The sequence below is a fragment of the Pipra filicauda genome, unplaced genomic scaffold (assembly GCF_003945595.2).
Source record: "Pipra filicauda isolate LSUMZ 115617 unplaced genomic scaffold, ASM394559v2 scaffold128_size5466820_pilon, whole genome shotgun sequence".
Taxonomy (NCBI): domain Eukaryota; kingdom Metazoa; phylum Chordata; class Aves; order Passeriformes; family Pipridae; genus Pipra; species Pipra filicauda.
Genome location: NW_024103751.1, coordinates 2167572 through 2194490, shown reverse-complemented (window position 1 = coordinate 2194490; position 26919 = coordinate 2167572). Strand labels below are relative to the sequence as shown.

General features: G+C 35.6%; 1 protein-coding gene across 8 annotated transcripts in view; it reads left to right on the top strand.

Annotated features, from left to right (window-relative positions):
- The window catches only part of GRIK2 (glutamate ionotropic receptor kainate type subunit 2), a 366123-nt gene that overhangs the window by 176407 nt on the left and 162797 nt on the right, over nt 1-26919 (top strand). For all 8 annotated transcript variants that reach the window (XM_027731507.2, XM_027731497.2, XM_027731487.2 and 5 more), the window contains 2 exons: nt 21432-21575; nt 22836-22943. In XM_027731507.2, coding sequence (XP_027587308.1) covers nt 21432-21575; nt 22836-22943 — 252 coding nt within the window. The remainder of the gene's footprint in view (nt 1-21431; nt 21576-22835; nt 22944-26919) is intronic.

Genomic DNA, 26919 nt, shown 5'->3' with positions numbered 1-26919 from the left:
ACAATAAAGAGTGAATGTGATTAAGAAAACCAGTAATATGTTCAGCTGCTGTTTGTTCACAGTAGTATCTTTGAGATATTTTTTGATCTGTTGTTTATTTGTATATCTGAAATCACCTTTAATACAAAGCAATACATATTTTCAACACTTTTAGAAATTGAGGACTTACTGTAGTTTACCTACAGAGCAATGTGTTTAGCAGAGAAGGAAATCTGTATTTGTGGATCACCACAGCTGTGAACAATCCTGTCTGACTTCTAAAATGAGTACAGTTTTATAAAATGAATTGGTTTACTTCCTTGGACTTAATTTGAGAGGATAATAGCTTATTATAGTTATAAAATGAAATTTTATTTGTGTCATAGAAATTGTAGGGTATGGTGTCCATTCAGATCTCATGTTTTTATAGTTTGAAGTGCTTTAAGTTTTCCAAGAGAGTCTTACTCTCTAAGTAGGCTATACAATGTAAACTATATGTCTAGGCTTCCTCTAATTTCAGGATAACCAGATGAATCACTGTTTTTAATTCACAGCTCTCCTGGTAGTTTTTAGATGGCTGAAGTTATATAAACTAATTCTATCTCAATTTGTTCTGTAAATCTGCAGTTCACCAGGATCAAACTGTTTAAAAGACAGTACATTTGGAAAACATTCATACACAAAGCCATGTGGATTATGCACATCCAAATAACAGCTCTGAAATCTCCAGAAATGTGTATCTTAACAGGTTTTCAGTCTTTAGGAGGCTTTTTCATATATTTACTGCTCTCTAAGGATAATTTGGTGGCTCATTTTCTTATTTCTCTCTTCTTAATAATGTAAACCAGCTTGAAAAAACAGTCTCTTAGCATATTTCTTGTGCTAGTCATACACAAGAAAAAGAGACTGGAGTCTCTACATACTCCCTTCTTTAGCAGCAGTGATTAGATAGTCTCTCAGTTATTTGCCTCTTGAAAGACACTTTCACTTCATATTTTTGCCTAATGTTAATCCTTTAAGAATAAAGAGCAGTACACAACTGTCAGTTTTAGTGAGTTGGATTTGTTTGAGCAAGATAACAGTTCCCAGAGGAACGTGAGCATGGGGTAGAGTACTTTACAATTTTGCTTTATGTCTCAGAGAGCTTTCTTGGCTTGGCCTTGCTGCTGCTGTTTATTTCCCTGAGGAACGTCTGTGAGAGGAACTGCATTTGTCTCTGAAGTACAGAACTGCTTCCTGGTTTTATTTTCCCCCACCTTTCATTTTTCAAACAAACATCTATTTTGAAAGAATTTCCAAATTCTTTCAGTTGTGTTAATACTATATACTGCTTAATGGACTGTGGCAGAGATGGCGACTTTCTTAGAATTTTAATACATAGCTATTTAGACTGGAATAGATTATCCAAGGAGAAAACAGTGATGATATTTTACTGGTATTTCAATCTGAGAATTTGCTCAAATTTTAACAAATTGAAATAATGTTAAATGATTTTTTGCCACTTTGTAAAGAAAGAGTAATTAACCCAACTTGCTTCTCAGATTTAAATTACATGTATTTAAGTTGTATGGGGTTAGATAAAGAAATTAGTGGGTTCATTCTAGAGGCAATTTTTATCATTTCTAGAGGAAGATAGTGAAGAAAACCACTTTACAGTGAAGAGCTACACATGGAAGCGCTGTCCAAGGTCTAAGCTAAGAATGTTCATGGAAAACATTAAACATTTAAAACTGGCTGCTCTGTCTAGAGTAGTCACTCTTTTCAACACTGTCCTGTAACTAGAAACAGGCTAATGAATGATATTCTGTATCCCTTTAATGTTTCTCGAATTTCTCTTCAGCAATACTATATCTTTTCTGATATTCATTGATGCAGCAAAGGCTATCCTTGTACAGTGGCATTAAATGGAATGCGTCACTTTCCCCTGTTTCTGATGCACTGGTATCTTATGAAATCATACTTTTTTTATAAAACTAGGTAACTCCACAATTATTCCATGCTATGTTAAATAAGAATGATCATATATAACTGCTTTTTATTAACTACAAATAAAATGTCATCTCTAGCAGTGGAGCTATGAATGAAGAGGTTTTTAACCACTCTAGGATGTATGTAGCTTTTAATCACTCTTCATTAGCGTAGTTGCCAATTTATTTATCACAGATTGGTGTTTTTTTTCCCCTCTCCTTTTCCTGAAAAGGTGGAAGTGGCACAAATGAAATTACAAGCTATACATATGATTGAAATTAATCCATCTGATCTTTTAAACACCAGATATACACTTTTTTGGCTATTGATATTTTTAATTGTGTTGTTTTTTGGTTTGGTTTGGTTTGGTTTTTTTTGGTGGACACTTCCTCTTCCTTAAAGGGCCACTTTCCTTATACAGGAGAATCCCCAATATGGGTAGCTCTATATACAGACCAAGTAGAAATTCAATTTTTTTTTTTTTTTTTGGTTCAAAGTAATCTTTTGTTACCTCATTGTCACCTCCTTTCAGATAGAAATACTAATGTTCTTCTGAGAGAAAAACTGGATTCTGAGTTCTGTTTCTTGATTCCCAAACTTTTGCTAGGGACCCTGAGAGCAGTTACCTCACCAGTTTACAGTGTAGGGACAAACAGAGTTAACAATTTTTTCTAAGAATAGAAAGAAAGGATTCTCATGTATAAGATGCATTATTCTCTTAAGGTATCTAGATTTTTGTTCTTGCTCTTCTGTTAAGAGTTTGTCTTTTAGAAATTTTTAGCACTCTGTTCTGAAAGATTTGTTTGTTTCTAGTATTTAACAGAGAGAAAATATGACACAGTGCTCTAGAGCCTAATGCATTTTTATTTTGTGTGTTAATGATATCCATCAATGCCACATCTGTATTTTTAAAAAATATAATGTAAATTCACAATTTTCATTACTATTTTCAATTCTCTGACTTCCATTTTCTGTGTTTCTCTGCTAGCTTATGGCAGTCTTGTGGCTGTGGTATCCTACTGCCTATTGATTTAAGGACTATTTAACTGGAAACTATTCAGCAAACATGCTTTTCAATTTACTGCTTTGACCAACTATGTTTAGATGCCAGAGGCTCATTTGCAGCAGTTGAGAGTTAAAGATTTAAAAGTAAAGCTGCATGTCATCTAGCTGTAATACAGCTATATGCAGGGTTTTCACCAAGGACTTGTCATACATCTTACATAGCCTGCAGGCTAAAAGTGTGTGTCTGTGCCTTTGTGTCTGCATGTGTAACTGCAGGAAAGGAAAAGGCAAAGAATCAATGTTCTCAAAATTAATTAAAATCAGGCAGACTTTCCTCTGCTGACAGGATATTTAAGATGAAAATAATTAAATGAGCTATTGTGGCAAATGCAATATCGATTGCTCACCAAGAGCACCTCTTTGAAGACTTAGATGAAGATTGATAACCAGTTTTTAACAGCTAGAGCCAAAGGCAACCATTCCCATCTTCAATTCTTGTGCATGTGTGCAGTCTGACAAATGGCTTTCAACCCAACCCTCTATTGACCACTATAAAAAGCTATTATCTATTATAAATAAATTGCATATACATGCTACTCCTCCATTCTTCATATTTGTAGAGTTGAAAATTTTTCATTTCCTATTTTTTCATTTCCTCATGCTTCAAATGAGTAGCTGACATCCTTTCAGGGCAGACAGGTTTTTGTTTGTTTGTTTGTTGGTTTGTTTGTTTGTTTCAAATCAGAAGTAGTTTCTTTTTTCTTTCTTTGAGTAAACAGAGTCAGGATTTGCACACCAGAATTAGAGATGAAGAGAAGATAAGACTAATATTTTCATAATAATAACAGAATAAACCTGAAGATGGCATAGATTTTCTGAAACAACCACTGGAATTTAGCTATAACATGGCTACAAATAGCAAGTGAAGAGGCCCACTGGAGGCCCCTAAAACAATATGTCGGTACCAAAAAACTGACTCTTCTTATTTCACACTTATTTCACACTATTCTATTTTCTTCACACTATTCTATTATCTTCTTCCTCTAGACAAAGCCAATTAGAAGACAGAACACATAAAGTACAGCCCTCAATCACATCTTTCAGCGAATTCTGTTTTAAAATAGCCCAGTTCATGCATTATGAGGCCTTTCCATGATGTGTACCAGAGCACTGGCCTGTCATGTCACGCTTCAGGAGAGTCACTTCAAAAGCTTGCTGCTGTTCAAAAATAAAATCTGTGGCAAACATTTCACAGTAATGAAGCCTTACAAAAGTATTGTGAAAACAAATCTCAGTGAGAGGAAAATAAGTGGACAAGTGTTGTTTTTGTTTCAGTCTAAATCAAAAACAGTCATAGAAAAAGCCATACAGAGAAAGGGTAGTAAATAATATAGACTTAATACTTGTTTAAAATATCAAAACAAGCCTTTTGAAAGCATTCGTCTTTGAATCAATTTATTTTAGCTAAATGTTTATGGAAACAGACTCTTATACATCAGCTTCTTTGTGGAAACACACATGCAAGAGGAAAACAGTTCCACGTAATTTAGAAGGTTGGCAGTTCTGTGGAAAACATAATAATAAGTTATGAGAATTGAGAAGCAATTAACAAGTGCTTTCTACCTATCTTTGGCCATCTTATCCTGCTAATGGCTCTGGTGTCAAACTTCACTGTTCCTGTGTCAGTGTTTGTGGTCAACTAGACCTCTGTGAGGTGAGAATCTTCAGTTACTACAGTGCATGGATAGACTAGTTTTTTCTCAAATATCTTTCAATATAAAGAACTCATGCAGAAATATTTCTTTGCAGAAATAATTCTCTTCTATTACTTTCTCTCTGATGAATCTTTGTAGAACTCAAAAGACTTTTTATAATTTTTATAACATGAAAATTTTTGTTGCACTTTAAATTAAATATTAGAATAAAAAATGTAAAGAAATCAACTGTTAAGAATTTTGAGAGTTTGAAATATATACCTTTTGAGCTTTAGATTGCTCAGACCTTCCCTATTTCATTAGAATATGAGATTAAATAGATAATCATGTTAAAATTAAGGAACTACTGTCTTGCAGGTATCATTTGTATGCTGCCTACTACCTCGAGCCATTCTAACCAGTAGGGAAAGGTTTTCCTAAGCATCCATGGCACACCGTGATATTTGGAAATTTTTTTAATCACGGGCAGAAGTTCACATCTTAGATTAACTACTTCAGGATAAATAATTTTCCTTCTATGAATAAGTATCATTCCACTGCCCATGAAAACTTTTCTAGGAAATAATAGATGAAGAAAATAAGATGATAAAATTTTTAAACTGATTGAGTTTATTTCTTTTTAGGATTCTTTGCAAAACAAGCTGTTTCAACAGGACCATAACGTTAGGCGTCTAGGTTAAATGTGATCCTTTATGATTTTAATTTTATGACACTATATTTTGAGTTTGCTCAATGTCTGGAGATCATTCCAATATTATATTTGTCCTGTAACTTTTTCCATATTTGATCAATAATCACTTCCACTTAGTTTTAGAGACAAGACTGTTATATTGCTTTATCTGTCAAAGGCCATTTGGCTAGGAGAGTTGTCTGTGAGAAGGAATGAGAAAACTACAAATCCCTGTGATACTGAGGTTAAAGTAGAATGTACTTTTATACTTCCTCTATTTTCTTCTTTTCCTCCCTTCTTTCTTTCTTACAGAGTGCAATTTCAGACATGGATAGTGTTCTGAAAAATAAAGGATTAACATCTCTAAAAATAAGATGAATGGTATGAAAAATATATTTTTACATCTTGCTAAACCATAGTTAAGAGGTATTTGTACACTTCAGGAAAAAGAGATTCTCAACAGATTAGTTGGAGATATGCAAAGAAATTGTTAAAACTTCTGCCTCAGCTTAGACGCATTTTTATTTTTAAATGTAGATTTAGATGTAATGCAGAAATTTGACTGTTGTCCTGGTGGATGGAATCCTGATATAGTATTGAAAAGGCTGGAAGAATATTCAGTTTTCAATTCCTATTTTTGGTTTAGTAATTATGATAATTATATACTATCAGTTGGCTTTATGATATAAATATCCTTTTGAAAGTGAACTATGCTTAGAGAGAGTTCCAAAATTTCCAGATTATTGGGTGAATTTGGATTCTGTATATTGCTATAAATGTTATTGAACATACTGAGATTCAAATATATATTAAAAAAAAATCTGTTCACCATGAAGATTGTGGCTGGTTCTTATATTCACCAGAAGAAATGCTATATCTAACATGATAGCAATGTTAGTTTGAGTTGTTCTTATTAGTAAGCCTGTATTACTTCTAGCGCTGAATGACCACAAGTGAATTCTAAGTTTTGAAAATTTCATATGCATAAAAACCACACAGTTTTTCTTTTTCTTACTTTTTTTATTTGTCTAGCCTTATTTTTTTTGTATACTTTTAACTTCTATGTGTTTTACTGTTTAAGGACTTCAAAGCACCTAAAATTTCAAATAAGCTTGCAGTGTCAAGTTACCTTAGCCATTGAGATTCCCATTAAAAGTTACTCAGCTTTTCCTGAGACATCACAATTTGAAGCTGTACTTAAAGTAGATAAACTTTTGTGGGCTATTATATTAGACTAATAGTCTAAGATAGCTGGTTTTATGAGGGTATTTTTTTTAGAAGATAGCCTGGAAATATAGTGTCGCATATCAGAATGTAGCTTTTCAATCACTGAATAATTTGACTTAGTGTAAGCAGATTTTAATTGAAACAAAATGTATCTAATGCAAATATATCCATGTATTGAATTCTGTGTCTACTCTGATCATGAAGCTGGAGTCAACAATTTATGAGAATCTGATTATTAGAACAGCATCATAACATGATAAAAAGTTTTTTTCTGGGATAAGTCTTAATTAATAGAGAACTTCATTGAAACAAAAAGTAATTGTACAGTGAAATGCAGGTGGTGGAGGTACAATGGCAAAGAAAAAAAACTGTAATATTGCAAGGTCACTTTGCTTTTCTGTAATCTGTCTAGACTATGATCTGCATATCAAGCAGATCAAAACAGCATAAAAGTTGATCAAAGATTTTGAAAAAATTAAAAAAAAGAAGAATCTAAAAATAGATATGCTTCCCAAATGAAACAAACCAAAACCCCCAAACCCCAAAACAAACCCAAAGACAAAACCCTCCACATAAAATATCTACTTTTTAAATCTAAACAAAAGATCGATATTTTAAATCACAGTCTAGTGGTGTTTTTAATACCTTTTCCTTTGTGTATCATTGCTTTTAAGGAGGTGTAAGTCCAAAAGAAAAAAAATAATCACTTATTTAGAAGAGAGCCATAGGACATAAATTAATAAAAAAATTATAAAAGACTGACATAAAGTAGAATTCTATTTTGAAACAGATTTACACTCTTTTATGGGTAAGTTATATTTTACATTGCTTAACAGTTTCTTTTCTCCTGCAAACATGAACTTTGTAAGGCTGTATGTATAATCATCTTTTTTACTGAGGATATTAAAATCTGTATCATTAGTTCTTTCTAAGCGGACAGAAATTTAAAAGGACCTTGGTGAAAGCAGGAGAAGGCAATTTATTATGGATACTCAGAAGTCTTTTGTCTGCATTTCAAAGTCATCAATATACATTGATTTTTGTCATTTTATCTACAAAATTTAAAGGTGTGAAAGCTCTGAAATCCTCAAACATTGTGCAATTTTTAAAGGATACAAAAATAGAATATTTAGAGATTCATTATTTGGAATGTGTGCATTTTTCCCTCAAATTTAATCAGATTTGCATTTAATCTCTGGATTATTCTAGCTTTATGCATCTCATTTGCATTTTCAGGTGTATTTTCTTGTTACACCCAGATACAAAGCTATTGAATGTATATGCTGAGTAGGATATTTCTGTAATTGCTATGAATTGCTCATGCAGAAGGACTTTTCATATGGTGTGATAAGTCTTGAATGTTGAACTAATATAATAGCAGCAGTCAGGTCTTCATTGTGGATGTGGTTGATGGAGCTGCCGTGTTCACAATCATATTGATTTTTTGAACTGGAGTACAGATGAAAGGAAATAGACTACCAAAGACCAAATAATGAACCATTGTTCTTGGTAATTAGGTTTTTGCTATCTGTCCCTAAGGTATATAAAAGAGTGTGATGTGGTATTTGATGGCAAAAAATATTACAGTACATACCATAATTTCTGATGTTCAGAAGAAAGGCTAAAAAAGTATTTCAGAATATCTTTCATTTGGAAATATTACATTTATTTTTAAGGATATATATATAAAGCTATGCATATATCAAACTTATAAAATGTATATGAAAACATCATAACACTTTATTCCTAATTGTATATTTTAAGCACATTTTGCAAGTGTTTATGCAGTCAGATGACTTATTCTATTGTAAGCAATATACTGAAAATAATTTTATTCTTAGATTACTAGAATTTATGACATGACAAGATGGTCATATGGTCTTGTGAAATCACACTTTATGTAGTCTTGTTAGTCAACAAATAGAAACTGGAAAAAAATAAATTTCTAAAAATTGTAAGTATTAAAATTATTTTTTTTACTTTTATTTTTTTCCCCCATACAGTTAACAGGATTTATTCCATTATTCCAGATAAATGTAGATGACCACATAGGTTGAATGATTTACATTGGGAACTTTTTCTATGATTGGAAAGAAATAAACCGCCCTGAACACTTGTACAGGGTAATGACTGGTAATCTGTCAAATAAATGGTTGATTGTAAAATAAGTGAGAATGAGAAGTTGATCAGAAAGTTCAGGGAAACAATCACAGTTTAACTTTACATCAGAATAGCAAACCCTGGATGGAGAGACTGACTTTAAAAGCAGACTGTCATCCAACCAGAATCAGACATTGAAGCCAAAGATGCACTTCTAAATATTCTCAAACTCTTTTCTATTGTTGAGAAATATATTCAGTCCAGGTAGCTCGGTTTGCAAGCTGCAGTGTGAGCTGGAGATGGAGCTCTGGGTGGGGGGATGCCCAGGAAAGAGGCCAGGAACTGGCTCTGACCCTTTGCATAACAAAGGGTGCGGGGATCTGCAGCCCCCGGCCGGGGGACTGCACACACAAGGACAGCAGGAGCCGATGACCCCAGAGTGTTGCCCATTTAAGACTCTGAGGGTATAAAAGCCCAGAAATTCCTTGGTTCAGGCACCCAACTCGAGCTGTTATTTTGTTATTTAGTTATTGCAGCAAGATTATTTTATGGATCAGGACTTGTAACAAACTACTGTGGAAACCCAGGGTCTGGTCTGTAACTGAGTGTGGGATGTATAGCTGTGAAGGAGCCTTGCTCCTAGCTCAGGTGCTCCAAATGTGACTGTCAGAGCGGATCCTGGATGGTCGGACAGGAAAGATTCCTTAACTACCTACCTGCTAAAATGAAACTGAGATCTTCAATCAAAGGTCAAGCAGATGGGAGAAATACCGCTGCTGTTCCTGTTTCAGAAAGAAGCTGTGTTTAAGCTACATTCCTTGTGTCAAATTTTTGACAAAATTTCAAGTTGTCTAAAAGTTTCACCTGCATTAAGTTAAAATCAGGCTGCAATAAGTGGCTACCCACCTAACACGTTTTCAGATACTTCCAGGTTTTTAACACTGTAAACATTCTATCAAATTACATGACTATCTGAGATTATTCTGGGAGATGAAAAAGGTTCTACCACTTCAAACTTTTATATCAGGAAATAAGATTTTATTCTGTCAATAAAAGAATGTATATTCTTTCCTATATCAAGCCTGCGCAGTGGATTTTTTAGGTGAGATGCAGTACAGCCAGAACTGGACCCACCCTTTAATCCTAAAGTTCATCTGCCAGGTCCCAGTGAGCTTGGACAGTGGCAACGAGGTCCTCAGGACGTAGGTTTAATTAGAGTATCCTTCTCATAGGTGGATGGCCTTACAGGGCTAAAAGAGCTCCATCTGCCCAGATTTGGAGTTAGAGTTGTCCTTCTCCTAGGATGATTGCCAGAAGGCTAACAAGCTCATCCTGCCCATGGACATATTACATCTGACCCTTCAGTCTTGACCTGTCTGGCATGGGCGACCCTACCAAAGGCATGTACCATCGCCAGCATAGCTCGCAACTGCATAGGGGTACACAGGCTCCTTTCCAACTAAAACGGTTAGAGCAAGCCTTTCACTCCCTACTTTTCTGCCACCCATCTCTATTCAATCCTAGGGAAATACCCAGGAACATCCCTTTTTCCTGACCACACTTTCTGGATGCAACAAATATATCCAGAACATACTGAACCTGGGCAGTAGCCACAGGTGAGCCAAAACCAAACCATTCCAGCCCCTGTACCCACCTGGGGCTCAGGTACCTCTCAAGGCCCCAGCCTGACCGAGACCCCCAACCCCCCAGAAGAACCCACTATCCACCCTGACCTTTTCCTCTCCCCACCGTGCCACCACAGATCTTCCCATGCACTCCTCACCTGTGACACTTCATACAGGGCTGCCCCGCTCGCCCTCCTGCCAGTCCGAGGACCCCCACGGCTCACCCGACACCCTTCCCCTCCCCCAAACTGGACCGGCAAACCTCTGTGTGCTCTGAAGCTCCCCCTCTCCTCTCCCATGAGGGTGCAGTCCCCGCTGGCAAAGCTCCTCTCTCCTTTCCCCCACCTGCTCCTATGTTCAGTTTACATTTTGGAGTCGGAGCCACTGAATGATGTCACTTAAATCATTAACTCCCTGGGATTACAGAGAAGCAAATGACATGGTTATTTCTTTCCTATATAATGACAATGTAATGGCAAAAAGCATGGCAACAACATCACTGTCATTTGGAGTGCTTTTCCTATTCTTTTGTTCTCCTAGCATTTTCTAAAAATTTGTTATTATTTCATGTTCCACACTGCTATTTCTCTTATAATTGGAGATCAAACTATGAGACGTTGAGACAAAAGAGGAAATCTTTAATATACTTTTGTCTTTCTGTAAGAAAAAATTACACTTTAAAAATAAAATTATCTGGCCGATTCACTTTTCTAGATTAAAAAGAAATTGTTAGCGTGAGGCTTTTTTGGTAATATATGAAATAAATAATTGTTTGAGTGTTAAAACAAGTATTTTGATAAGGAAAATAATTTGCATCCGTTTTATCACTACTTAAAATCCCATACACGTCTCTGTAAACCAACACCCTGTTAAAATTCACTAGACCACTAAATATTAAAAAAAATAATCTAAGCATCTAAGCTTTACAATTGAAATACTACCCTGTCTTGGAAAAAAAAAGATAATTGATTTTTAAAAAAGTTAAATGAACATTATTTATGGCTAGCTGGTACTAATGTCTGATTCCCAGTTGGAATGCATTTTTGGGGGTGAAAAAACATATCTTTAATGTTTTCTTAATTATACCCCAGGGTGGAGTTGGAAATGTGTCAAGAAATAAGAAAACATGAGCATTAATAAGCATACAATGCAATTTAACAGTTCATAAAACAGTAAAATTTAATCCCAGGTTGAGAGATTTATTAAATCTCACTCAGCAAAATGGTTTTCTGGGATGTGTTAGCAAGTGAAAATTAAGTGAAATGATTTCAGGGGCAATAGATTTTATTAGCCGAGGTGGGGAGGAACTAGTTTTGCAAGCCATTTCTTCTTAATTTCATTCACTTGTTATAATTGCCTTGCGTGTAGGAGAGCTTTCTCTGAGTAGTACGGGTATGTTGGGTCTTTGGAATTTGTGTGCATAATACTACATTTGTCAGGCATCATCTAACTGAAATATCTTTTGTTGATGATCTTGTGAAGTTCTTTTAATGTTTGCTAAAGATATTTAAATCTCATATAAATGTCTATCTGTTTGTAAGATGACTCATTTGTTTTATCGGTTTTTTGTTTGTTTGTTTTCATCTTTTGCATCCATGCTTGATTTCTGTGCTCTTTATCACACACGGAAAAGTTAAACAAAAATTACTTTCTTCAGTATCAATCTCTTGTTCAGGGCTTCTTGAAAAGTCACGTTGTAGGACAGTTTTGAAACTACTTATATTTTGGGGGTAGGTGGTCAAGAATATGTAGTGAAGCTTCAAGTAGGATAATATTTAGCGAATCAAGCTTCAAGTAGTAGCACTATCAGCACCACACTAAATGAGAAATTTTGGGGAAAAAAATTTTATCTTACTAGTTATGCTGTTTTGTGGGTTAAAATCACATTTTCCTAACAAGGTCTGACACTTAAAATTTTCTGACCAGGCAATAGTAGAATCTATAATAAAGAAACTACAGATTTTTATAAATAAATCTTAGCTTATTTTTATATGTAAATTACAATTTTTTCTGTAGTTTTTATCCAGTAATTTCTAAAAGAAACTTTTTAATTTTCTATCAAATGGAACAGACTTTAAGGAAAGTAATAATACTAGCAGTGAGACCTCTTCTGCACTGTAGGTGGTCACCCCTTCTTGATTTCTGAGTGTTGTCAGACTTTTCTGACATCATTGTTCCTATCTTTATATTTCTGAGTTGTTCAAAAGAAAAGAAGCAGAGTTAGCTTCTCTGAGAAAAATCAGTCTTCAAAGGAAAATAATAAAAAAATGGACAGAGGCCGATTTCTGTTCACTATGCTCACAATGGAAATAACCTAAAACATAAGACTAATACATGGAGAAAAATGAGAGGTGGGTGGTGGGGAGTTTGGTAGAACAAAAAATGGAAGAGTTTTGTTTGTTTATGAAATATACCATTTATTCAAGGTTTTGTAATTAATAATTATGTATTGTGCATTAAGTTGTCATTAAAGATAAGAGAGAAGAATAAGTAATTATCAAAGGAGAAGTACTGCTTAGCAGGCTAAGGAGATTATGAGACATTTTTGATGGCTTTGAAAGGAGTAAGTATTCCATTGTAAATCCTTACTGTGCAGTGCCTCCTAAATAATGTTACTTTTCCCTAAAGAGGTTATGCTGGGGATGGAATTTGATTAGTCTGTCCTCTTTGTTGTACCTCCAGTATCTACTACTTGCTCATGAGGTTAGAGAGCACCTGTTCTTATCCTCCAAATTGTATTATGTCATCTCTGTCCTTCATAAACCTGACTAGAAATAGTCTGGATATACTGGGGATTCAAAAAACCCCCCACCAAACTCAACAACCTGACTTTGCATTCAGTGTTCTATCCAAAGAATTACTGTTATGTAAGAAATAAAACACAATGTATAAAAACCAGTGCAAAATTCAGTCCTTTTGGAACATGCCCTGCCTTTTGTACTTACACTCCTTTTAACAAATGGGAAGGCAACGTTCTCATGTTCTAAAGAGTTGGAAGGACAAGTGCCATAAATACAAGCTCGGTGAGAATTTTATTGCAGTATGAAGTGAGTATGTTAACACTTTGTTAAACCAGTGACCACAGTCACTCTAAACTAAGTTTATTTCAGATGATACTGAATTTCAGTCAGTAACAAATGATGTATTATATGATGAAATAAGTTTCACAGCGAATTAAAGACTTGGTATGAACTGGTTTTAATGTGTTCAAACATTTTCAAGGAGTTTGTTAAAAAAAGTGAAATTGTTCGTTCACTTCCATGTACTTATCTGAATACTTTTGTCATGGTCACCTATGAAACAAATGCAGATATGTGTTTGTGAGCATTTGCATTCAGTTTCATTTCGTTCTTGATGCAGCTAATGAAGTCTTGACAAGAACTTAAGCGTAATTTTAATTAATGCATTCTGAAAAGTTTTGTTCGTTAATGACCATCAGACAGTATGCAAAGCCGTCTGAACAGTCTGACCTTTCAAATGTAGTTCTACTTTTCTCACAAGGGTAAAATTTGACTGACTAAAGACAGTAAGACAAAGATGATCTTGAAGAGAATAATGAGCTTGTAAGACCCCAGGCTTGCACTAAAGGCTCATTGAGGGGGTTTTCTTTAAAGGTCCCGAAGCCTGTTCAGCTTTATTAAAGGAGCCCAGCTTCCTTTTATATCTTGAGAGAGCACACAGGAGATGATGTTACATGGTGACCACATGTCTTTGGTTTTATCTTCTCTGGCCCGCTGTGACCACTCCACCTGCCCCATCAGGTGGGACTTCTGGCCTACTGGCCACTCTAGGACTGGACTGATTCTCTGGGGCGGTGTATGGGGCAGTGCTCCTCGTGTACCAGTATCGGATAGCTGCTCCAGGGCTGGCCAAGGAGGCCTCAAGGGGCTGGGGTATGGAGCAGGGCACCATTCCACCTTCATGAAATTCAGCCTGTCCTTCTGCCCTACACACACACTTGTTATAACCTATCCTACTCAATGTAATAGTATTATTTGGATAATATGCAGGTAAAGATAACGTAAGAACTAAAAAGTAGTGAAGTATATACATACTTTACTAATCACTGGAAAAAACTCGGCTCACTCGATGCTGCTTTATTTAAGTGAACTCTACAATGTCTTCCCTTGAAATTTTTAATGAGTCAATACAGTTTAACACAGAGCTGAATAGAGAATAAGAATATTATGTGTCAAGGTTAATTTTTTACTTCAGTTTTATTTTGCATAGAACATTTTGGTCTAGAACATTTAAAGAACTGTTCAGGTTTTTTAAAGAATTTTAGCAAAATATTTGTGTTCACATGAAAATCTAGATATATTTAATTTATGATGTGTAATTTGATACTAATGACAGTAGTGACTGGTAGATGCAGATTCAGGTCTGTCCTTCTGATAGAACAAGGCCTATCAACTGACAGTACAGTATATGACACTCTTCCATTTTCTTCCTGCTATGAGGTCTCCATGCAACCTTCTCTTCTCCAGGATGGACAGCCTCAACTTTCTCAGCCTGTCTTCATAGGCTTCAATCCTCTTATCAACTTTGTAGCTCCCTTCAAGACTTATTCCGACAGTTCCATGTCCTTCGTATGCTAGGGGCACCAGAACTGTGTGCAGTACTCCAGACGGGGCCTCAAAAGATCAGAGTAGAGGGGGAAAATCACCTCCTTTGACCTCTGCCCTGACCTTTGATGCAGGTCAGGACATGGTTGGCTTTCTGGGCTGTGAGTGCACACTACTGGCTCATGCTGAGTTTTAACTCTCAAGTTCTTAACATATTTATTGTGGAAAATCCAGTCTGTTTACAGAATTTCCAATTGTGTTATAGAAGAGTTGTATCTGAATTTAATTCTGAGACAAATTTGGAAGCTGGATACCTTCTTTGACACATATAAGATTTTTTTTTCCTCTTTTTTTCCCTTCTTTCTTTCAATTATAAAGGGTTGTTAATGTGCTTTTACTGAACATGACTTAAAGGGATAAAGTCAAGTTCATATACAAAATATACTATAAACCTGTATCATACTTACTAGGAGGTAATCTTCATTCCCTATACTTACCCAAAAAGCATTTTGGAAATAGTTATGCAGTTGAATCCTCATAGAGGTAATCCTTGTATTGTTAGGGAGATAATTTAGTTAGCTAATTAAACTGGTTTTTCTTCTTTTTGGCCCTCTTCTTTGACTTCTTTTCTGTGGAAAAATTTCCCGACAGTCATTGAAAGAAATGGCAGAGCAAAGAGAGCAATTTGAGATCTTGAGTGTCAGATTTGTAAATACAAGAATCTTCTGATCTACAAAAATAAACTACTAATATTGCAAATAGCTCATTCCAGTCTGGGATCCACACTGGATCAAATATTAAAGGGCAAAAAAAATTTATTAAGCTTCTCTTTCCCATTGTCATATTTCATACATCACTCAATGTAGAAAATTTCTTTGTGTTTTCAAGTACTTCATAGAGAACCTTTTAAAAAGAAGACCATATTTCTTCATAGATTTTTATTAGTAATAAATTTAATTAAGGGGAAAAATAATCACATTAGCTTAATTTAATGTCTAATTGGAAACCTGAGGATTTTTCCTGCTTTCAAGTTGTTTTTAATTATCTGTATTTGAGTATTTCAAAGTCTTTCCAGATCATGCCTATGTTATAATTCAATTTTTTTATTGTCTGTAGATGATAAAGAACTACAGTTTGTTATAGGAAAAGCTGAAATATGGTTTTTTTCTGTTTGAGAAGTGTTTTATTTCTGATACAGCTCATGAAGAAATACAATTAGCCTAGCAATCCTTCATCTTAATGTTAAACTTGATTACATGATGGAAATAATATTTTCTAACCTATTTTTGATCTACAGAGATAATTCTGTAGAACTGAGATATGGATCAGAGAAGAGTGGTTCATTAGTACATGAAATTTACTTATAGTTTGATGAAGGTAAATGGAAATGTCATACAAAAACATGGTGGTGCATAAAAGATGCAGAAGCAAGTAATGATTCATTAATGTGGACTCTGCAAGTTTTTTTAACCCTTACAAGTTAATTAACCACAGAGGTTCCTAAAGCAGTTAGCACATTTGTTGACTCAGGTATCAGATCACATTAGCAAACTCTTATGTACTGCAACTCTGAAGATGGTTATGAAGGCCATGATTTGTCTGTTCTGCTAGGCTTTCCTGAATTTTATTTATGTCTTTCACATTTTTTTTTTAAGCAAAGTCATAACAAACAGGTTTAGATCTCAGATTGCAGCTGTAGTGCATAAGCAGCCCATTTGGTTTCAGAACTTTCAGATGGTTCTCGTCTAACTAACAGCCATACTGAAGGTCACTAAAAATCATACCTCTTCTATCTTATAAGGACAATACAAAAAACTTGGTGAAGAAGTAGTTTATCTATTCCATTATGTGGGGAAGATTTCTCCTTGGCTGAGACCTAGGCTATAGATGGTTTCTTCTTCATCAGCTTTGCCCATATAGGTTAGAAACCAGTAAAAGCCACTACCTTGCCAACCTTCTGTTCCAGCTCCAAGCCCCCAAAACTAAAACCCTCCTTACTATACTGATTAACTATTTGTTATAGGTTAGAAATCCGAGAGGGGGAATTTTTCTTCCCCCTGTCCCCACTGTAGGAGAGACGGAGTTTGAATGGAAAGGGGGGGCGATTAGCTTTACAAAAGAACCTAACTGGCCGAACCGCATTCCTAACGGATGGCCCGTCAGAGGCTGGGGGAAGAGGGGAGGAGTTTTGGGGGAGGGGTTGGCTGGCTCTTCTCAGAAGGGAGAAGGCAGTTTTGCTGGAGTTCTCTCTCTGGGACGAAGACAGAGGTCTTTGTGTGGGCATTTTTTGGAGAAAAGGCCTGGAAGCCGGTCTTTCTGGCTTCTCGTCCTGGTGAGGCCTGACCACCAACCTCGGTCAGCTCGCACGCCGCTTCATGACTCCAGCTGGGATCTACTGGGTTTTCATCGGAGAGTTGCGTGCTCACTGAGAGAAAAAGAGAGTCTTGAGACACCGTCATCTGAGGACAACAGTGAGTTCCGTGGCGGGTGAACTGTTTTCCTGTCCCCCTTCTTCCACTGGGGGAAGGGTCCCCATTTTTTTCTTTTCGGCTTCTCCCACGACCCAAGACCACCCCCCAGACCCCTCTCCCCGCGTGGTGACCGCCCCCGGCCCCCCCTGCCGACCACCACAGAGTATTGCAGGCCCTGCACCTCCAACGATCCAACAGCGCCCCCTGCCAACTGTGATTAGAACTGCGCTAGAAGACAGAGAAGTATTCAGACCTTTTCTTTTGTTTGAAGGGGACTTTTGGGTACAGGACTATCGTCTAGGGTTTTTTTGTGTTCTGTTACTGTTCTTGCCAATATACATATATCTTTTAATAAAGGGTTGTTGTTCCTTCTTTTTTCCACACCTCTTCAATTAAAGACCCTTAATTTTGAATTTACAATTGCTGAGAGAGAAGAGTTTGGCCTGTCTCATAACTCATCCTCCTTAGCAAACATTCCAGTCTCTTCAAACTGAGACACTATTACAAGAATGTGTGTGGCAAATAGCAAAGAATCATAGATTAGTTCAGTTTGGAAGGGACTTTAAGGATTTTCTACATCCAACGCCTCTGCCATGGGCAGGGATGCTACCTGCTGGACCAGGTTACTCAGAGCCCCATTCAAACTGTCCTTGAACACTTCCAGGGAGGGGACATACATAACTTCTCTGGGAAAACAGTTTCAGTGCCTCACAGCGCATATCACGTGCTTTGACATCTTTGGGTGTGGTTGGGAAGAGAGAAGAAGAAGACCACCTCATACTCTGAGGAGACCCAGAGTGAAACGACAGATTCTTTCTCTAATAATAGAGAGGACTCAGTTCCTACTTTCTTTATACTGGGTCCATCAGAGCCCTTTCACAGTGAGATTACAGTACTTCCATATAATTTGTTATACAGTATTTAGCAAGTAATTTAGCAAGACTCAAAAGTGATTACACAAAAATACGTGTGAAAAAGAGAGTCAAATACACCACCCACAGTAAGACAGGAAGTAAAAGAATGAGAGAACAGTACTGAGAAGAAATGTGTAGTATCTAACTAAATTTTGGACAAAAATCAAACACAGATTGGTACTTTTTCTTTATTTGCAATGTATTGTGACTGAAATTGTGTCTCTGCTTAAGTTTTTACCTCTGAGTGCTAAAAAGTTTCTTGTTACTTGACAGAATCAACTAATCAACTGAAAAACAGACTTGTGATCACAAACATTGTCACCTGACATCTGAATCACCCACCTCAATCTCATTCCAGTTACTTTTTTTTTTTTTTAATTTGTGATTATGGAACTACAAATGATACTATCAAGAGCAGTATTTTAGATGAGTTTATCTATATCCAAACAAGTTATCATGGCTACTAAGTAGGATATGAAACCAAAAAACCCTAAACCCATAGTTCAGAAACTGTACCAAGATATATTTGTGGAGTACAACATAGGTGTTTAACTTTATACAAGTTAACTAGAACATTACTAATCTTATTCTCCAATAAGGTTATTTTCTTGTATTATATGTGCTTCAGTGAATAGAAACATTGTAGCAGGTTTCTATCTGAAATACAAGAGCCATTGCTTCTCCTGAATTTTCTCTCTATTCTTCCTTGCAGACTGCTAATGTCTGTTTAGATAAAATAAAGAATTCTAAAAATTTCATTAGGGGAACTTCCTCCCTTTTCTCCAGTCTTTTGCTGAAATATGCAGCGCTTCTTGGTCCACTATGCATAGTTCCATAGGAAGAGAAAGCAGTATGGACAAAGGTCAGTGAGATGTAAAGCTTAGTAAGACCTAATTAATAAGGTTGGAGAGCTAGGCCAGTGGCTATCAATTCTTACTGTCTTTCAAAGGAAAGGTAAAGTGATCAACCAAGACGAGACCCCAACCTGCAAATTCAAGGATATACTTTGTATTTTTTCCTGAGTTTTGTGCTGTTTCTTTCTGTAGCAGTAAAATCAACAATAGCAACCAGTTAGATGAGCACAGTATTGAATCACTAAACCAATGTATTTTTTTTAATATATGGTTTTATCTGTCTTTATTCAGTAAAAGCATTTAAACCTATGTTTAAACTTCTTACAGAAGGCGGGCTGTGGAATTTCATCCTATGTATGTAATTAAGGGAGTTACATTGTAGTAACTAAAAATAAAATAGGGCACTCTACTTCTAGCCAGCTATGAGTTTATGTTGCGTGCATTTTAAAAGAGGTACATCCTCACTCATGTTTATTTCCAGTGAAGCAATATTCATCAATCAAATATGATGAATATTATCAGAATTTGAATTATTTCTAAAACCACAATGATTTTCTTTTAATGCTTCCACTGGAGCTGACTGTCTTGTCATCCTACAAGTTTCCACCTCAGTGGTTTATAGAATTTGACAGAAAGCCATGTTGTTCTGCATCTGGCATAATGTCCACTTGATTCCTCCTGATGAGTCTTAGCAGTTCTGTGTCCAAATTTATACCTAATTAATCAGTTAATGCTGGTGTTGAACTTCTGATTGTTTCTTTATGGATTTTTTTTGCTAAAGTCCCATAGCAATTTCAATTTTCCTTCATTGGTACAAAGACCACAGTTTTAGAAGTAAAACAGCTTAAAAAAAGTTTTCATTTCTGAGTCAGATTTATGTGTTGTACTTATTGTGTAGTTTATTTAAAAAGCTGTTGTCTAGACTCCAACTACTGCCAAGTCTTGCTTCTAGAATGTTAAGCTTTGTATGACGCTTACTCAGCATGTGATTCCATCATTTCGGTATTTTGCTGCCTCCTTGTCAAATATCAGCTTGCCTTAAAAGCACTTTAATGCCTTGAAGATAATGAACAATTTGGCAGCAAAAATATTTTCTGACTGATTTGAAGCCCTTGCATAAACTACTTGGTGCCTGACTCACTGAAACCTATTACACTGGCTATTTTAAAATTAGGATTTATTTCTTTTTGAATTTCAAAATCTCTCCTTGGAAGAACCATTTAAATGTGAACGTATATTTTCCTCTTTAACAGTAGCTTATGGGCTATAATGGCAGAATATTTTTGCATTTTTATATTTAGTTTTATTGTAAAGAGCCTTGGGATGCATTTGCATGAAAGGCGCTATATGAGCTCATTTTGTATTGCATTGTATTGTGTTGTGACAAGTGCAATAATCTCCAGGTTTCCTATCCATTAAAGAACTAATTTCACAGCTCACTAATTATGTGAATGAGAAGGGGAAATAGGTCCATTTTCTCTAAGGTATGCTGAGCAGATGGCATAGAATTCATTTTCACCCACTGAATCTAAGGTCCTCTCTTGCTTGAAGGTTCTGAGGCTTGCCTCTGTTTATCAAATAGAACAGGAAAGAGATGGCAGTTTCTTGTACAGCATGACAGTGTGTACTGAGCGGCTGTCTCTGTCCTTTGCTAATACAACATCACTTAGCACATACGTCTAAACAGTCTATTTATTTAGGATGGAACATGAAAACTATTAAAATGAATGTGCATTTCAGTGTAATTCTAACCTTACCTCTGATGTATTGAAGATAGTGGTTAGTTTTGTCCTAGGAATTTAAACTGATATACATTAAAACTTTATTAATGAATCAACGGAGTACCTTTGGGACTGTATCCGGTCTGTAGTTTCAAAATAGAAAAAATTACTTCCTTAGCCTGTACACTTTCTGTCATAGCTAAGGTTTTGCCATCTTTCTAACTGTTTCTTTTTTTTCTGTAGCCTCACCAGTGAAAATAACTGACTTGAATAAAACGTGCATCCAGTGATTTGTATAGTGCTCTAATGCACTGCTTTTTTAAAGTAGCATAAGTCGTCAGACACTAGGGTACTCCTGTGATCCTGAAGAGTAGCTATTTTGGCCCTTGTTTCATCATTAAAAAGAGAAAAGCTGAGACTGAAGTTGTGTACATGAGCTGTACACAACTCATGTACAACTTGACAATAAGGCTACATTTTACAGTGCTACACAAGAAATCAGATAATTTTCTCCCTTTAACACAGTGAGCAGTGCTAATCTGTTGTTTCCTTCTCTCACTGCTGGCCTGCCTCGTGTTTGTTTTGTGTTCATGGTTCTGATGTCATTCTAATTTCAGACGGACGCAGCACTAATGTACGATGCAGTTCATGTGGTGTCAGTGGCTGTCCAGCAGTTCCCACAGATGACTGTCAGTTCACTACAGTGCAATCGCCACAAACCTTGGCGCTTTGGGACCCGCTTTATGAGCCTCATTAAGGAAGTAAGTCACTAATAAAACATCCTGCTTCTCTGCATTCCTTTCTCCCAATTTCAGTTTTCTTTGTTTTCACTCTATTTGGATTCTGCCTTGTTTTTCATTTTTTTTTTTTTTCAGTAGATGGGAATCTCTCATCTTGTTACACATAAACAGTTTAACAAGTGAGGCAGCATTTTTATTTGAAAATGGTTTTCCAGAAGTATTAGCTGGAACAAAGAAACTTGAAAGGGTAAATTAACTGCAATATAAATAAAACTTTTGTTTGTAGATAACTGGGGGAGGTGTGGAACATTCGTGGCGTAAAACCCCCCAAAAATGAAACTGCAAACCACAGATTGATTATGAGAAATTCAGCAACTGGCATGAACTCAAAAGTTCATGAATTTTACTTCCTGTTTTAAATTTTTTTCCCTTCCTTTTCTAGTATGAATTAGTATATGTGGCTTTGGTCTCCTAGTATGCTCTTTGGATACTGATAGATAATGATTTAAAATAAAGCTAGGAGATTTAAGGTGCTAAAGATGAACACTGTAGAGTAGAGTATTCAAGTCTCTTGTACTGTAAATAACTTCTAATATGGTATTTCTCATTCTAGAGATGAAAAATATTGTGATAGTAGAATTATTTGCAAAGAAACATTTTATAATGGTTCCTTTTAAGATGATAATTTTGTTTTCCACATTCCTTTCTCTACTTTAGTATGGTTTTAGAACTAGATGGACTTTAAGTTATAAAAAAATGAGGATATTGTGCTTTATTAAAAGTAAGGAATGAGCTCTGGGAGGCTGGCTCACTGACCTCAATTTTTGCTGTCTCAGTGTGGTTTCAGGGGAATCAGCATCTTACAAAAGTAAGCCTTTATTTGAATGAAATTTCTTGACAGAAAAATGAAGTCCAGCATTAATGAAACTGATTGAGGCTTGTGAGGGGGAGGCAATGTAGGGAAGCAGAGGGGAAATGCATGCATGAATGATGGAGGAATAAAAGCAAAACAGCCTTTTATCTCATTTAATAGAAAAGACTATTGCCTAGCATGGAAGGCATGTTTTAAAATTTGCCTGTGAAGACTAAAGGAAAGGTTGATTTAATTAACAAATAGTGAATACAAAATATTTAAAACAAGAAATCAGCCATAAGGTAAATTATTTACATAAAATGAATAATTAATTCTTCCATTTTGGCAAAGGTAAAATTTGTTCTTTTTCTGGGGAAAAAAAAGGAAGAGGTATTTATTTATAGAAATTGTTTTTTCTTTCTCCATAGGCCCACTGGGAAGGCCTCACAGGCAGGATAACTTTCAACAAAACCAATGGCTTAAGGACAGATTTTGATTTAGATGTTATCAGCCTCAAGGAAGAAGGTCTTGAAAAGGTAAGACATTTACCTCCAAAGAGGTGGGAAACAATACAAAACCCCACCCCCTAAAAACATTTACAATGACATTTCATGTGTTACATAAAACAGTATATCTATTCTCCACTTGATATCTGGTTTCAAAGTCTTCTAGTAGAAGCTGTTACCTTGTTGTCTGGAATTACCTCAAACTTAATGAAATAAAATAGCTTAATTTGGGCTATTTTATGTTTTCAGAGGGAACTTTAATTCTCTTCTTGGAATACAAAATTTTTATCTGGAAGTGGTACTAAAAAATTAAGAATTGATAACCTGACTGGTTTGTCTGTTTTCTGATATTAATTTTTCTTGTACAGAGATGGAGTGAAAGACCAAAGAATTGAGAAGTGCTCTTTCTGTGTAGATTAATATTTTCTATATTTGAACTAAAGTTATTGGGAACCACATACAGATATTTGGCCTGCCTACATGACACCATGATGATCTGAAATCAGATCATCTTTCCTGCAGCCACCTTGCCCTGAATAGGCAATGCAGGAAGCCACACGGTCTCACATTGTTGTGATCTGCAGGCAAAAGTTTTGCAACTTGAATCTACCTTGTAGTTTGTACCTAGATGTGGTGTTCAGTGTTCTGTAAGCACTATGTCTTCCTTCATCTTCAGATAAAATTCTATCAGCTATTGCCCCAAGGTGATATTGTGGCAACAAATAAAAAACATATTTCTTCAAAACTTCTCCCCCCCCCCGACTGGTTTTGGAATATTAGCTTCCGCTGACTAGGAAAATTTGTAAAAGTTCAGAAACCATGAGTTTATCTTGAAACACTTACATAGGTAAAATCCTTTGTGTTGTCTGGTGGGAAACCTCTGATTCAAGAACTATGTTATATTTTGAAATGTTCAGCAACACACTCATAGTAGATTCCTCCTGTCAAGTTTTCCATGAAGGGAGCCCTGGAAATCTAAGGGGGGAAAAAGTATGCTAGTGATTAGGTTTAAAAAGTAAATTAGCTTTGTGCACAAGTAGAATAGGTGCAATACAAGCTGTCTGCCTTACTGGAAGCAGAAATGGAAGAATTGATGTCATGATAATAGCTAGATAAGTCAGTTGTAGCTGAAGGGTCTGCATATAAGCAATAACTGTTGAAAATGAAGAAAGGAAGTCTCTGTATTCTAGGATGGTTTTAGGAATATTAGGTGGTATTTGAGAACCACCACACAACATGAGATTTCTAGAAAATAAAATCTTAGTCCTCTGAAAATATAGAGACAAACAAAAAAAAAAGCCTACAGAAATTAGAAATATGGAAGACAATAAAATTCAACAGGAAATACAGTACTCTAAAGCATATAAGAGAAAAAAGGAACTTGGGAAACAGTTATATTGAAAGATAAGTAAGAGACAAATAGAAATAGTTGTTAAAGAATATAGATGTTTAAAAAAAAAAAGCATGTGCTTCAGCTGTTTATACAGAAGTTCATAGAATAGGAAAATACTTTTTCCGTCCTCATAGCTCATTTTGATCATTTCATAAACAGATGTGATAATATTAATTTTTCACTAAAAGGTGCAGACAGTCTTTGGAAAGAGCAGTAAGAATCAGTAACTGTATTTGAGCAAAATCAGAGCAGTTCCTGTAGGGTATAATGATATGAGATTAGGAAAAGGAAAATTAAGGTGTACACACCTTCAATTGAATTGCTTAGTAAACATATGGAACCTGTGGCATATTTGACTGAAATAGATGAATCAATGCCAATGAATGAATGTTTGTCTTTGAACAAAATTTCATTATTCTGAAAGAATACAAACCTTCTTCTTCTTCAATCCAGGGTGAATTATTAAATTCTGGAACAGGACGCTTACTAGTAGAGAGAGTACATTTTAGCCAGTTCTTTTATTTAAAAGAGCTGTCTCAAAGCTGGGGGGGTGTGGTTTGCCCAAGACTGAATTCTGTTAAAGCTATGATGAATCACTCTTCCTTCTCTCAGCCCCTACCTCCCTCCACACGTGCAATTCATCTCTCTACATCACAACCCTTCTCTCCTACTTTCTGCTACTCTCTCCTCCTCTCCCTTCTTCCTTCCTCTACCATTCCTTCCTCTCTTCTGTCACACCCTCCCTGCCTGTTTCCCTTTCCGTATAATCCCTGTCCCCTTGTACCTCTTATCTCTTTCCACCCCTTTTCTCTAATTCTTCCCTCAGGAGCGTTTCCACATCTTTGTCCTTATCTTGTACGTTCTCAATGTTCTTTCCTTACCACAGTCTTCTCAGGCCTCTCTCTCTGTGTTTTTAGAGTTCCTCTTTCCTTCTGTCCATCCTTCCTCTTATGGGATGAGAGAAGATGGGGAGATAAGAATTATATGTGTCATAATGTATGTCATGTTTCCATATTGTAATTTATGCAGTTATTATTTCATTTAACCTTTTTCTCAACATGGGGGAACAATCCCTTCTGTGAGGACAACAGCTCAACTGAACAATTTTAGGTGTAATCTATGAGGACAAAAGTATTCATGGAAGGGAGAGAAAAGAGTTATGAAGAATTGCTAGAAGACCTAATTTTTTTTAACTTTGGTTTTGTTAAAATACATGCTAGATAAATTGCCTGGTTAGTATAATGGGGAATGACCTAAATCATGTGTTTTAAATGCAATGACTGCTGAAGACAGTGGCAACAGAAAAACTACTCATTGATTTAAAAAAGATGTCATGCGTGATCCCAGATTTTACATAAGATACTTGTTCCTGAAACTCCTGAATGAGGGGTGATAATCGAGCATCAATCAATAAGAAGTATGTGTTTACAAATAAAAATTCATGTCTGACAAAAATGATAGCTCCTTGTAAAATGGAAATGACAAAATTAAGAGATGATTGGAATGCTGCTAATGTAATGTACTACGAAATTTGATTGCAGTCACTCTGGACACACTGAAACTATTTATGATTAACACAGTGAAAATCTAAAACTGTGGCACTCCAGGATAATAAATTATAATTTAAATTGCAGTCAATCAGTCTGAGGCTGCATTGTGAGGAAAATTATTTTATACTTCAAGGAGATAACAAATACCTGAATTTAATACTACTTTTGATATGAAAATTTGTCACTGAAGAAGAATTACATTTCCTGAATAGAAATGTACAACTGGCTTGAAGCCTTGCTCCGGAACCTTCAAATAGGATGAAAACTAATTGTAATTTGTTGTTAAGAGCATCAGTGTAAGACCTTGTTTTATTTTGTATCTTTAATAATGACCTGGATCTATGGGATCCAGAAGTATTACTATTAACATTATATTTGGCAAAGAAGACAAGAATATCAATATTTCTGAAGAAAGTAAAACAAATTAAGCAATTTGCAAATAGGAAATACAAAAATATGAAGAAATAATATTACTTATACTGGAGTATAATTATTTTCTTGATGTAATCACCACTACTACTAACTACTCTACATAAAGAAATGAAGATGGTATGCTGCAGATGGATTTGAAAACCCTTTGAGGGTTGAATACGGCTCTTTTGGATGCTTAGTTAGTTGGTGCCACTGCAGAAAGGCAATGATCCTTCCTAATATTGTGCTTGTGGCACTTCACTGTTTTGATTGACTCAGAGAAAAAATAGTGTTAATTTTCTCAAGAGAGTTTTGAAGGAAAATAAAAAAGAATAATACTTGAAAGTGTACTTATTTATTCATAAAGATAAGTGACTTTTCAAACACGCTTAAGTAAGAAAGCTACTTTACTGAATTTTTGTGGATAATATCTCATGAAATTGACTCTCAGTAAAGTGTTCTAGAGTATATGTAAACTCAGCAATTTTTAAGTGTCAGGAGTGTACAATGCAGCTTGAATAAAGCACGTGATTTAATGAACTTTGGATTTGAAATTGATCATATAAGTTGATGATGTTTCCCAGGAAACTTTTGTGCTACTCGTGTACCTGAAGTTATATCTCATAGAGGACATTAGTCCAGCTTCAATTAC